The following is a 14,712-nucleotide window of genomic DNA, read 5'->3' on the forward strand; positions in this document are numbered from 1 at the left end:
AAGGATATGTTTACTAAATATGGACTAGTCGCCGTGGCTTACAGTAAGCTGTGGCATAAATACACGAGAAAGGATTGGGAAAATCAGTGGCCACTGATAGGATCCTTTGATAACGATAAAATAAACGCACTGGTAACAGCCCTTTATAACAATAAGACAACACCCACTATGCTCGATAGCTTCGGCGTGTGGCGCAAAAAAACAGAACAGCGGAAAAAGAGAAATGAGGTCAGATTAGAAAAGGAATTACGCAAAGCAGCTCACCTAGCCGCTAACAAATTGAAGGAAGAAATAAAAGAAAGAGAGGAAACCAAGCTAAAACAAGATTCCGAATCATCGGGCCAGTGTCCCGTCAGGACACCCTCTCCACTTTACCCCGAGCTACCTTCGAAACAGCGAACGAACGATGATTTACTACTAGGTCCCCCTATCATCTACATGCCCCCTCCATATGCCCCTTCCCAACCCTTAGCACAGCACCCGCTACCCCCAACGACAGGTGAGAGTAGTGCCGGAACCTCGGTCCTCACGGCCTCTGCGCTGACCGAACCAGTTGCACTCAGCGCAGCACAAGCAGCAACTTCAGGTGATCCCGAAGCGGGGAGGAAAGACCCAGCGAGATCGAATAGATTAAGTAAGGACGAACGAGCCGGGATCGATAAGATTGTAAAGACACTGGTGGTGCAAAAGGAAAGTGAGGATTATGTAACGGATATGTACAATACATATGCCAAAAGCCACAGACGACACTTTGTCGTACGCCTTTTTTACCACACCCTTAATGCCTACGAGGACCGATACCAAGGAAAAGGTCCTGAAAGTCTAACGACTCTGTATAGGAAAATTGATGTAGGAGACGGAGACGAGTGTGATGTGGCGAACCTCTTCGCGCGTACGCTTGAAGTTTTCCGCCACCTCACGGAACTGAAACCAGAGACTAACACCGCGACTCCTGCAACGACTGAAGCCAGAGTAGAAAAAATGGACACTATGATGCCCATAAAGGAGGCCGCTCCCTATTGGGTCCCCCCACGAGGACAGGGAACACACGACGATATTAACCACCAAGATGCGAGAGGGAGGGTAGTTTACAACTGGGTTTACCAACCATGGGATCGGCAAGACATCCTGACCTTCCGAAAGTCCTTGCCTGATCTGCGAAAGAACCCCACAGCCTTCTATACAGAATTAGCCACCGCTCTGGGTTCAACGATTATGACCCTAGCGGATATCGATTTGTTTTTCGGGTTATGTCTGCCAGCTGATGTGTGGAAGCAAATCCGGAAAGTCGACCACCTTGAGCTGTTCGGACATACCTGGGTACAACTCGTGATGTAGATAAACAGCGAGAGCCAGGACAGAAACCTATGAAAGCCATTCTAGACCTACCAGATAAGATCGTGCAGAAACTAAAAACCTTAGTCCCAGAAAGGAAAGTGGACTGGTCAGTAGTAACGGCCTGTCGCCAAAAGCCCCAGGAAGACGTATCAGAATACTTCTCCCAGTTTGAAACGGTGTTCTCCGATTACAGCGGCCAGGACATGACCACTGCAACCGGACATCACTTGTTTGTCCAGAACTATGTGAAAGGCCTGACACCAGAAGTCTCGCAGAAACTACAGACTAGTGAGAGTAGTTGGGCGGCCTCCAAGCCCGCAGCTATCCTTCAGATGGCTCAATACTATGAGCGACAAAAGAACGAGAACGATGAAGCGACTGAGAAAAAGAAAAAGGACTTGAAAGAGAGGGTAATGATTGCTCAGTTGCAAGGGGTGACTATAGGAAGGGAACAGTATAGAGGGAACTACCAGTCGAATGCTCCTAGAAATCCACCCCCTAGAGACCGCACACCCGCACTCGGCGCTCCACGAACAGACCTCGATGAGAATCAGTGTGCGTTTTGCAAAGGATATGGCCATTGGAAATCTCAATGTCCAGTTCTGCTAGAAGCACTCAGAAATAAAGACACGAGAGACGTAGCCGGCGGGCTGAGAAATAGAGGACAGGGACGAGGGCACCCAAACGACACCAACAATGACAGGCCTGGTAGACCGAACACATTTGACCGCCCCCGACAGAATCAGTGCCAACAGTCTGACTGCGACAATGCCCATGACTTTGCATAGGACTGCCAAGGGCAAGGAAGGGATCCAGTCGAGCTCTATGTTGACCAGCAAGGCCCTTATGTCACCGCTAAGGTCCTAGGTACGAAGTCTCCATTTCTGGTAGATACTGGTGCAACACGTAGTGCGTTGTCTAAGCGATTGATTCCCAGGGCACCCTTGTCTGGCTCACATGTGACATCAATAGGTTTTGATGGAACGCCCTCCACTAATCCCTTATCCACACCCATCTCTTTTAATTTGGACAATAACACCACTGACACAACGTTTTTGCTCTCCTCCAACACCCCAGACGCCATTATGGGACTTGACTTATTAAAACACTTTCGAGCTACTATTAGGTGTTCACAAGACGGAGTTCGAGTCATTCTGTACGACAACCCAACACTGCTCAGATCTTGCCGCACACAACGCATGTTCTCTATCACTGACACTGATTTGTCCTTGCTCGACACCCTACCTCTGTACCTATGGGCAAAGACTGACTCGGACGTAGGACGCATGATGATAGACCCTGTACACATAACTGTTCGACAGGACGCAGTACTCCCCAAACTCCCGCAGTATCGGATATCGCCCGAAGGCGAGAAGGCGTTGGTAAAAATCATCCAGTCCCTGGTAGATGCAGGAGTGGTAGAAGACGTAGTTAGCAATGTTTGCAACAGTCCTATCCTACCCATTGTGAAGAAGCAGGGTGAGGGAGATGAAAAAGCGTACCGCTTCATCATCGACCTACGAGAAGTCAACAAAGTGGTTGTACCCCAGTACCCTGTAGTCTCAGACATCACCACCATTCTGACCCTGATTCCTTCCACTGCCACCACCTTCACGGTAATCGACCTCAAGAACGCATTCTTCTCCATCCCCATTCACGCGGACAGCCGCTACCTTTTCGGCTTCACTTTAAAATCCCGCTCATACAGATTTTGCAGAGCACCCCAGGGCTACACCGAAAGTCCCAGCATCTACAGCCAGGCCCTCAAGAGACAGCTGGACGCAGTCCAATTGCCGGATGGAGTGGTGTTGATACAGTACGTCGATGATATCCTTTTGGCGGCCGACACCACTCCACTCGCAGTCACAGCCACCATCCAACTCCTGCACTTCCTCGCGGAAAATGGCCACAAGGTCTCCAAGAAGAAGTTGCAATTCTGCCAACCTCAAGTCACTTACCTAGGCCACCTCTTGTCCAAAGACGGGAGAAAGCTCACACCCGATCGAATACAGGCTATTCTAGAGACCCCTATCCCTAAAACCCCGAAGCAAGTCCGCTCTTTGGTGGGCCTCACCTCCTTCTGCCGACAATGGTTGCCAAATTTCAGCCTCATTGTGAAACCACTACTTTCCCTACTGGCTAAAGATGTCCCCATTCCGCTCCCGTGGACCCCTGAATGTCAATCCTCCTTCAAGGAACTGCGAGACACCCTTTGTTCAGCGCCCGTCCTAGGAACCCCTGATTATACAAAGCCCTTCTCTCTCTACACTCACGAAAGGGAGGGATGTGCTTTGTCTGTCCTGACTCAGTCCATTGGCCCCAAACAACGACCATGTGCCTATTTCTCTGCCACTCTTGACCCTGTAGCAAGAGCTTTGCCTGCCTGCCTTCGAGCAGTAGCCGCTGCTGCTGTCTCTATCCGACAAAGTGAGGGAATCGTACTCTCGAATTCCCTCACGGTACTAGTGCCTCATGCAGTTGACACCCTCCTAAACCAGACAAAGACACAACACCTGACCAGCGCGCGACTGACTGGGTACGAACTGACACTGCTCGCACCTCACATCACGCTGAAACGATGCACCACGCTGAACCCAGCCACCTTGTTGCCTCTGCCGGAAAATGACCCGAATGTCCCCCCATACATGACTGTGTGACCCTCACGGACAAACAGACTAGGAGTAGAGTTGACCTCCGAGACACTGCCTTCCCAAACCCTGACGGAGAGCTATGGGTAGACGGCTCTTGCATTAAACTCCCTGACGGCACCACCTCAGCTGCCTATGCAGTTACCACAGCCCGAACTGTAGTTGAAACCGCCCGCATCATGCAACGATCCGCCCAGGCGGCAGAACTGATTGCCCTCACACGAGCATGTATCCTAGCACAGGGGACGACAGCAAACATTTACACGGACAGCCAGTATGCCTTCGGGGTGGTTCATCATTTTGGGCTCTTATGGAAGGAGAGGGGATTTCTGACATCTCATGGTACACCCATCCTGCACGGAGATCTAGTCTCCGCTCTGACTGAAGCGGTTCTCATCCCCAAACAGCTTGCCGTAATCAAATGCCAAGCACACAGAAAAGTGACAGACATCATTGGGCAGGGAAATGCATTGGCCGACATCACTGCCCGAACCACAGCTGAGAACAGGACGACGACTTGCATGTACGTGACTAGGTCACAAACAGAAAAATGGACGGACGCTAGGGAAACTATTATGTGTGTGTGTGTGTGTGTGTGTAAATGTAAATGTGTTTCGATTTATATAGCGCACTAATCACCCAGGGTCTCAAGGCGCTTGCTTAGGGAACCCGTCCTGGTATTCCCCTGTGAGATACCCCGGCAGGGTATTCACAAGGTGAAAGCCAGGCATCCCGCCGCGAGGGGCCGTAGTGGAGATTAAGCAAGCTATTGCCCAGAGTCGCAGAGTGTGACCCCGTGAGTCGAGTAGGCACCGGAGCGAAAATTGTCGAGTCCGTGGAATTTTTGAGCCCGAGACCCGCCGAGGCGGGGAATCGAACCCTGGTCCACGGCTGATCTCAGCTTCCGGGTCTGCCGCCTCTAACCACTGAGCCACGCTTCTCCCCCACTGAGCCACGCTTCTCCACCACTGAGCCACGCTTCTCCAAATGGCCAGCTCACCGCAAGAATTGACTGAATGGGCACGGTTGGGATTAAAAGATGATGAAGGCTGCTGGCGGACAAAAGACACGAACAAATGGTCGCTACCCAACTCGTACCTAATCCCCATACTGATGATGGCCCATTCCCCTGCACACATAGGATCTGCCCCTATGGCCGAACTTGTCTCCCGAGTTTGGCATAACGACAGAATTACAGACTCGGCCAAACGATTAGTCCAACAATGTCTAGTCTGCCTGCAACACAACCCTGGGAAAGGAACTGTCGTACCCCGGGGAGGGTTTGGGGTCCCCAACCATCCATTTGAAGTCCTACAGATGGACTATATCCAGTTAGAGAGGTGTCAAGGACTGAAGTATGTACTTGTTGTTGTGTGCGCTTTTAGCAAATGGGTGGAAGCCTACCCAACGCGTGACAACACTGCTATTGCCACTGCAAAAATACTACTGAAAGAGTTCTTCCCTCGCTACGACCTTTGCCGTATTTCATGGAGTGACAATGGCCCCCATTTTGTAGCCGAGGTTATCCAGCTCATCCTGAAAGGACTGGGGGTACGACAGAAATTCCACGCAGTTTTCCACCCCCAATCTGCTGGACTGGTCGAGCGGCACAATGCCACATTGAAACTAAAACTGGCGAAAATAGTGGCTACCACAGGACTAAAATGGCCAGACGCTCTTCCCCTAGCATTGCTGTCAATGCATTCCACCCCCACCAAACACCACTTGACCCCTTACGAGGTCGTTTTCGGCCGACCCATGAGTATCTGGTCCGCACCCAAACCAACATCTATTCACAACGTCCGGGACGTCCTAATGTCTGACTACCTGTATAACCTAACTAAAACACTGTCTGTTATTCATCATCAGGTGCTGCAGGCCATCCCCGATGCTTCCAGGGGCCCCGGACATGCCATCCGGCCTGGAGATTTCATCCTGATTCGGAACTTCCAGCGGGAGAAGAGTCTGGAACCTCGCTGGACGGGCCCCTGGCAAGTCTTGATCACCACCCGAACAGCTCTTCGAGTGGAGGGGAAGCGAAATTGGCTGCATGCGCATCATTGCAAGAAAATCTCTCCGACCCTGACGTCGACCGAAGACGTGACCACCCAAGAAGAGCTCCTGAACAAAGACCGACCATCCCTGAGCTGCTACCCTGAGACAGAGACACTCGAACTGGCGAAATTCCCTGATCCCACTGTGCCATCCAGAGAAGGGTATAACCTGCGACGAAAGGAGGGAGCTTCGGCTAAGTAGACCACTGACTAAGTTATCATTCTCCGAGCGGCGGCCTAACACAACAAAGGTTGCCAGGAGAGAAGCCAAACGAAGTCTGTGGTTCTGCCCGCTACTGAGCCCCTTGAAGATGATGGAAGCGCCCGATACGAAGATGATGGAAGCAACCGGATACCCAAAGACCCACTACCGCAACCCACAGACTGACAAAATGCACAGCTCAAAGACTATTGCCTTCTTCGTTACCCTTCTCTTCTGCCTCCTCCTCATGACCACAATCTGGATCTTGGAAGAAGGTTCGCCAGCACATAAGACACTTCTAGCCACTGTACTACCTGTCACTGTGAAAGAACACCACTTGATCTCTCTTTCACCTCAACTCCGAGATAGACGTAAGGAGTTCTGGAACAACTCCTTCGTACAACTGTTACACCAACACAACCTTGCCGCCAATGCCACCAATTGCTGATCTGTGGGTTGCTGCCACACGCCACCGGACACTCCATCCCATTCATTCCTTCGCCATTCTCTGTTCACGGCTCCTGCCTCGCCTGGCTGATTCTCCTACAGGAGAGCTACAGAGATAGAGCAATCTCCAGCGAAACCATGTCTCACTTTTATCATGGGGCCTGGCCGAACGAAACAAAAAGAACAACTGCACCCTTTTGCCCTCTGACGTCCAACACCTCTGTTCACCTGGACATCCCAGCCAAAGAACGTGTTGAAATGCAGGTGTTCAACAACCCGGCCAGACCTACCTTCTCCTACCTCCGGAAACGAACAGCAGCCACCCTGACTGTGGCCCTATCTGTTGTCAATGTCTCGGGTCTCGTATGCATCGAAGGCCTCGGGACACAATTTGTAGGTCAGAGTGCCTGCAACATCACCAGAACCTTGGACACAACTGACCCACCCTCTTTTGTCGCTTCTCCAAACATGTACTTTGTCTGCGGTACGAAAGCCTACACCTGGCTCCCAAAGGGCTGGGGAGGTACCTGCTACATTGCCTTCATCCTTCCTCCGACCTATGTGGCATCTGCAAGCCACCACCGACAAAAACGAGAGAGAGACATTGACCAAGCCGACTCTACCGGAGCACAGTTCCTGGACGCAATGAAGGGACTTGTTCCACTCTGGGGTCCAATGACAAACAGCCGTGCCATCCGACATTTGACCCAGGCCGTTGAAACAACTATGAACATTACAGCTGGCATCCTCTCAAATAACACAGCCGAGCTTCAAGCGGTCCGCTTGGTGGCTCTTCAGAACCGCCTTGTTCTAGATGTGGTTCTAGCAGATCGTGGAGGAGCATGTCGCATCATTGGGTCCAGCTGCTGCACCTACGTACCGGACAATTCACACTCAGTGTACAAAGCCATCGAACATCTCCACAGACTTTCCTCCGAGGTTCATCAGGAACAAGAAGAATGGTCGCTTGGGAGTTGGTTCTGGAGTGCAATAAAAGACTGGGGGTGGAGGTTGTTTATGATTATCCTGATACCGATCATTGTAATTTGTGGTTTTTGCCTAGGCGTCCAATGTCTGCTACCTTTGTGTTCGCATATTGCAAATTGCATCTGCCGCAAGACTCTGGACTTTGAAGCCGAACGCATGAAAGCCTTGTATGATGTAAAAATCCGCAATATCATGGGGATTGACGTGAATTAAACAAGCTGGCTAGATATGTTGAAAAGGGAGGACTGTTAAAATCTAGATTGCGGCATCAACATTATCGGCGCCACCTTGTCCCTTTTTCCGACTCATACGTGCGCGTATGCAGCAGCCATTTTGTATGCCATGGCCTCCCTGCCCACTGCCGATAGCCAGCGCGTCTCTCCCCCTCACTCCCCGGCCTCGCAAGCATCCCCCCGCGCCCTGACAGCCCCCGGCCTCTCCTGCTTGGGCCATAAACGTACCGCCAGTGCGACCCTTCCTCCGAGCCACATCCCGTGCTGAACCCCCACACTCTTTCATCTCATTCATAGAACAAGCTCCTTTGATAACCTCTTCCTCCCTGTTCGATTGTCCGACCTGTACCCAGGCCACCACCTACCCCAGCAGATACAGTTTACTGCCCCTACAGTAGGACCCCGCCTCACATCAAAGGAGCGGGGATTAATCAATGCCTTCACACCCCCAGATCCGACCGATCGTCCGCATTCCTGTTCCCAGCGGAATGTCCAGCTGCGTGATAGCCATCATGCTGAGAATTGGGGTGGGGACTCCTACTGTATATATGTGTGGAAACGGGCCTGAACAGAGGATTCCAAAGATGCCATTTCCATGCTACAAAGCAATGCCACGGATGTCATAAATGTAAATAAAGCAATAAACCTGTGTATAAGAGGCCAGGCCTCAAGGATGCGTTTAGAGCACCTCGAGAAGATACCCTGTTGTCTGATTTGACGTGTTCTGCTCCGTCGGAATAAACTCCTGTTTCCTGCCTTCTGTCTCCAGCGCCTGCCTCTTTGTTTGGTAATCTCGAATGGTATGAGAGGCGGCTAACGCCGGGCAAATACTGAAGGGTTCTTGGTCGAATTCGGCCCTACCTTTCGACAAATGGAACAATGCAACTCAGAGTAGCCTTATGGGCAGTTCGCTTGCAAGATTCTTTCTCTCACTCTCTCAACTGCAGACTGCCTTTGGAAATTCCCTGAGCACTCAAACTCACACTCAGGAACCTCTACCTAGCATCTCATCTAAAGCGTGGCCTCTCCTTCTCTAGAGCCTCCAGGTGTAAACATGATTACATCATCCTTCCTTTCGTATACAAGATATATTGTTTGATCTTTTTCGGGGGCTCGTGAATGGTGGATCTCCAGAAGTCCTCAGAAACTGAGCACATGCTGAAAACTCTCTTAAGACACGTGGCACACTTGGCGGCAAAGACAATACTATATATAAAGGAATGGCTCCACAAGAAATTTAATTGCACATGTGCCAGTGGCAGCCCTCATGGCTGATATTGGTCACATGGGCTTTGGAGGCTTCGCAGAGAGCACCTTCTTCAGTAACACTTTATGGTATAAAAATGTAGATTGATGAAAAAAAGGAAACTGGTGCTTTCTTGTACAGTTACAAGTCCTAAAAATCCTATTGTGGAACATACAGAAAACATTTGCAAGGCCATGTCCTATGCATTCTATAACATAGGATCTGTGCCTGGGGTACAACTGATGACATTAATGCATCTTTACAACTGTTCATGGAGTAATTACTAGTACCTTTTTCCTGGGAAAGCAGTGTCGGTTCAGGTTTCTGCTTCTCTGTTGATATAGGTGTCATCAATGGTCCCTCCTGATTTATTTTCGTCGACTCGTCTGGTGAGGGATAAGTTATTTTACTTTTAGACATTTTAAAAATGTGGAAATATCACAGCATCTCTACTCTCTGGAAAACGACAGAAATGGATCAGGTTAAATGGTGAGTTAAAGGAAAATCAATTGTTAACACCTTGGTTTTTTGGTCTTACCTACAGACAGCTTTTGGTGCCTGGCAAGAGCTTGTGTTGTCACACAACACGCAACATACACAAACATACACAAACATACACAGCAACCAACCTAATAGTACATAGGCCAGTTTGCAAAATAATTGACTGATCACAAACATTTGGTGATCAATTTGCAACAGTTTTTTGCAACCAATACATTTGTCCTTCTGGCCCCCAGGTCTCTTGTTGGATAAAGTACAAATTTCATATCAAATGTGTCCTATCTGTAAAATATGGAAACATTTAATGGGTATGACATCATATTAATGGATTATGGGTTTAGAAAAGATTTCTTTTCATGCAATAAAATCAGTCATTAATGCAATAAAACATTAATTCACACCATGGGGGGTGGAGGAGGGGAGGAGCTGGTGAGCCCGGCAGCAAGATGATGAGGCTCTGAGGGCAGGATAGAAAATCTGTCTAAAATCTAACACCTGCAGCTGCTACTGACGCTCGTAACTGAACCGGGAGCACCTGATGGCATTGAAGACCTGAATGGCACCACTTCTGCGGAAAGCAGCACTCTAGAAAGGGCCTGAAGTCCAGATGACGGCTGTGTAGTGATGCGGCCCAGCCGAGATTTGAAATGTAGTAACGAATCCTGCAAGGGAAGGAACCGTCGTGCAGCACTCGCTATGAACTAAACCTAGAGGGCGGCCCACTTTGCTGAAGGCGCGACGAGCTGTGTTGAGGTTGCCGCCTGGCAGCACCACTGGAGCAGCATAGAGCAGCATAGAGGAGCACCCGTGGCCGCCGCTGGGGGCAGACCAAGTGTCCTGCACGAGAAGCCAGCCCGAATTGTTTAATGTCCGATGCAACTGTAGCAGAGGATGAGTGCTGCAGGGGCTGCTGTTGGCAAGCCAACACAGTACTAAGCTGTCCGGCTGGCCTGCACCGCCCGCACACCCGGTGAAGCGTAGGCTGAGCCGTGGCTCAGGGGAAACAGCCTGGAGTTGGAGACTGACTGCGGCGGCGGAGCACCGCCCCACCTGCTCCCACACTAGCTAGTGGGGTGCACCCCCATCGTGTCACCATGACGCGGCGGGCACGCCCCAACCTGGATTGGACCCCGGGTCCCCTGGTGACCCGGAAGTGATTGAGTCACTTCCGGGTCACGAGGGAATACAGGCCAGGCCTGTTAGATCTGGCCTGGCAGATGAGGGGTTAAAAGGCAGTGGAGCGCAAGAGTCTGCCTCTTTGACTCCTGCGCGCCACGGCCTGCCCATCCAGCCGCTAGGAGGCTGTAATTCTTTTTCTCTCTGTTTTCTCCTACTGCAGGGTACAGCTTCCGGTGGGGAAATGGACTTCTAGGGGCCGACGCATCAGGAGGAGCACTCTGAAAACCGCTGAGGAATCCCTGTGGGAGAATCTCTGTTGTTCTCTTCTCTGCAGGGCATGTGGCAGGGGGTGGCATTAGGGAGCCGGCAACTGCCGGGGGTTGCTGAGGCGATCGGCTTGTTTTTTCCGCGGAGTCAGCGGTGTGTGGAGTTAACCAACCAGGGACGGCGAGCCGTCAAAGGGAGCGGGGGAGCGATGTGGTGGATTCGTCACGAGATTTACGATGGCGATGACCTTTCCGGTCAAGGTGAGCGGGGGACACGTGTGCTGTGTACCCTGTAATAGGTAATCGGTAGCACAGTGTAAGCGTCAATACCGCTTCTGTTATTCGTTATGGGTCCACGGTCTGCCCTCCTTGGGCTTGTGGAGTTTGGTTTTAGGGACAAAACTTTGCGTAGGCGAAATAGTTGTCCTCACCTAACATGGCCGCCAATGGGAGCTTAACTCATTTATTTTAACATCACTTTTGTTAAGGTTACTAAATGACTTTGTGGCACCTAGGGCGCAGGGATAAACTCATGTGGCTCAATGTAGCGCCGTAGCGGATTCTGGGTTTCGTAGTCTTGTGGCATTTAATGGGTTTCATTTGCACGAATTCACCGGACTTTAGCGGGTTGAGGGTTGTTCAAGAAAAGCCTAGAAATGGAGCACTGGCTACTCCGTGACATGAAGCCATCTGGTGGCGTTGCATGAATTAAGAATGTCTGATTACAGTGACGTGTAAGACCTTTTCCTGTACATATGTGTTTGACAAACATTTTTGGCAAACATTTTTGGCTTTCCAGTTGTCTCAAAGTCTGCTACATGGACATCGGCCCCGCTGCTGGGGTGGTAGGAGTAGGGAGAGGCGGGGGCGTGCGCTGCGCTCATCCGCCTCCCTGCTTGTGGCATGCATGGCCTTATGCTGTGTTAGAAGTGAAAGGAGTTGGTTCTCTTCTAGTATACTTTTCATTATACAAATATTGAAAATTGTGCTTGAGATGGATGCATGCGAAATAGTGGTGGCTAGCTCAACCCTACCAAGGAGGTGGAGTTTGCCTTTACGATGTTTCATCTCTGTTTGCACATAGTTTCTAATTTGCGAGGTAATATATAGAGTTTTGTAGGTAGGTTTCAGCATAACTAGGTACAATTGTACTAGGTTCAATGTACAGACTGTCATGCTCATACGAAGGGGTTGTGTCAAACTCTCAGGTTGTTGTGGACAGGAGTGCTACTACAGTGCTCTGGGGTATTCGTAGAAGGGTTTAGTATCAGTTTCTCCGAAGAATGTGGACTATTAAAACAAGTGTAAAATATGCAACTTTAATGTCACGCAAAGGCACTTGTTTATGTTGTGAAACATTTGAGCTATCCAAGTGCATTCCCTAGAGACTCGCGTAATATACGTATGCTGTACTGGAACTCCTTTTTAGGTCGAGGACCGAGAAGACTGCGCTTGCGCAGTCTCCGAGAGGAGAATTAATGCTTCTTAGTAGCGCTTTGGTTCCCGCCTCCCTACACTGTCTCTCCTCCATTGGCTGGCTTCCTAAACAGAGGCCAGCCATTGGAGGAGAGAGACGTCCCTCCAAAGAAGCTCCGTCTTTTTCGGATTTGGGGGCGTAAGGTTTGCTGTTCTTTAGACAGTGACGTTGTCCGTCACTCAGGACAGCAAAACCACGCCCCTGATTCCGAAAAAATCGGAGCTTCGTGGCAGCCATTTTTTTGGGGGGTTGTTGTGGTGAGGATCAGCGCAGCTGCCACTCCAGGTAAGTTTTCATTTGTTTCTTGCTCACTTTGTGTCATAGTGTTTTCAATGTCCTTTCCTCCCGCTGTCCGTGTTTGTTCCCGCCCTCCTCCCGCTGATTAGGTCAGCCGTTGTATTCTTTCCCTGCCCCCCCCTCCCGCTGTCCGTGTTTGTTCCTGCCCTCCCCTCGGGTCGCAATTAAACTTCAGAAGCGGAGATATTAATGATCAGGCAGTGCGCTGTGCACGACCACATTACCAGGTGAACTTGGCCAGTATTGCCTTCTGAGGCAGGTGGCCAGTGGCATCCTCTGAATGCAGCCCTTGGAAAGAAAGACGGCCAGGCAGAGGATAAAGTGCGGACGGAGTTACTCCTTGCCCAGGAATCTGCCTGCAGAATGCCAGGTGCCTGGCAGGCTCGGCGCAGTGAGGGCCTCGTGATGAAAGAGACGAAAGTTGCCTTTTATCTGGCTTGAGCATCAGACCTGCTCCCTCCCCGGCCAGGCAGTTGGCATGCTCGGAAGGTGAAGGTGCGAGCTGAGGTATGTGCAGGCGAGCGTCACACCGCACACCTCAGCGCCTCTGTCCGGGCACTAAGGCGCTTTCTGGGGGGCTCGTTTCAAGGGGGCACGGGGAGGGCGAGCGGGTTATGAAAATGAGTTCAAAGACTTCAACGTAGGTTTTTTTCAGCTCACGGTTGCGAACTTTAAAGGTGAGTGGTCCGCCGTACTGTATATCGTGTTTCAGTGCTGTTAAATATTACGCGGTGTGTTTCTGGGTGGAAGTGGGTGGGGCGTCAGAGTCTGGAAAGGGCAGGCTGCAACGAAAATGCGGGGCAGGCTTTTCGCCTTTGTTGGGGCGGAATGGGGTAGTATACCACAGCATGACACCCTCCATGTTTGTGTGTTCATTGTGAAATGCGGGTAGAGGGCTCTGCGTCTGTGTGTGTGTGTTGGGGATCGGATCATGTATATGGGAGAAAGAGTTGTGAGAAAGGACGGGAGGTGGGGCTCTCGGCTCTCAGGCGAGGAAACTGACGGGAATACGTGGGCTGCAGCCTCGGAGACGTCCCAGCTCCGCGGAGTAAGTTCCCAGATCGCAGCCATCGTTCACTCCCCGCGCTCACAGCAGCAGTTGCTGCTGTCTGCAGCGGGAGAGCAAAATGGCAATTCGATCCCCTGGCAGATGACAGATTTTTTGCCCTGCTGTTGTTTTTTGGAGCAACCTTTAAAGGCCCTATCTATCACTGTGGGATCGATGACAAAAGTAGTGGGCTGCGAAGGGAGGGGGCGACTGGAGCAGACGGGCATGCAAAATGCAGGATGCTACTGTCAATATTGAGGTGACAGAGAAAGAATGATCGGCTGCCGAAAATCTGCTGAACTAACGCTCGCCATGTAGCCGCGGACACGTTTCCTCGATTTCAACATGGTGTCCGTTCCTGCACCCGGACTGGGTTTCAATAAAGGGGCAGAAGGCTTGCACTGCGAGTCTCCGGGGCTGGACGGGGGCAGGCGCGTCCTCACTGTAGGAAGACTCCTCCTGTATCCCACCCCGAGGACGAGGGACGCACATACAGGCACAAACACAGCCACAGACAGACACGACCAGAGATATAAGCACACACACTTGCGAACGCAGAGACACGCAGAAAAACTCATGCCCCCACAAATTCAATCGCGATTAAGCACATACACGACACATACACAAACACAGGCACACTCCCACAAACACATCCGTGATAGATACACACACAGTCTCACACAAACACCGGCGTTCACTCAATGCACGCACCGACAAACGCCCACACATACACAATCACGATACATATATAAACAGAGGCTTACACACAGGAACATACAACCACCAACAGGCACATACACTCTCTGGCAGGCACACGTTTACACATACAAACACATAGACCACACGCAG

At 50.9% G+C, this 14,712-nt stretch overlaps 1 protein-coding gene across 8 annotated transcripts in view; it reads right to left on the reverse strand.

The window, feature by feature from the left end:
- Positions 1-14,712, reverse strand: part of LOC144770438 (uncharacterized) — a 776,993-nt gene that overhangs the window by 118,480 nt on the left and 643,801 nt on the right. For 5 of the 8 annotated variants that reach the window (XM_078654952.1, XM_078654949.1, XM_078654950.1 and 2 more), the window contains one exon: positions 9,446-9,541. The exons of 2 other annotated variants lie outside the window; for them this stretch is intronic. In XM_078654952.1, coding sequence (XP_078511078.1) covers positions 9,446-9,541 — 96 coding nt within the window. Of the gene's footprint in view, positions 1-9,445; positions 9,612-14,712 lie in introns of those variants that run through there. One more of the 8 variants, XM_078654956.1, reaches the window with a different exon arrangement.

The sequence above is a fragment of the Lissotriton helveticus genome, chromosome 7 (assembly GCF_964261635.1).
Source record: "Lissotriton helveticus chromosome 7, aLisHel1.1, whole genome shotgun sequence".
In the NCBI taxonomy this organism is placed as follows: Eukaryota; Metazoa; Chordata; class Amphibia; order Caudata; family Salamandridae; genus Lissotriton; species Lissotriton helveticus.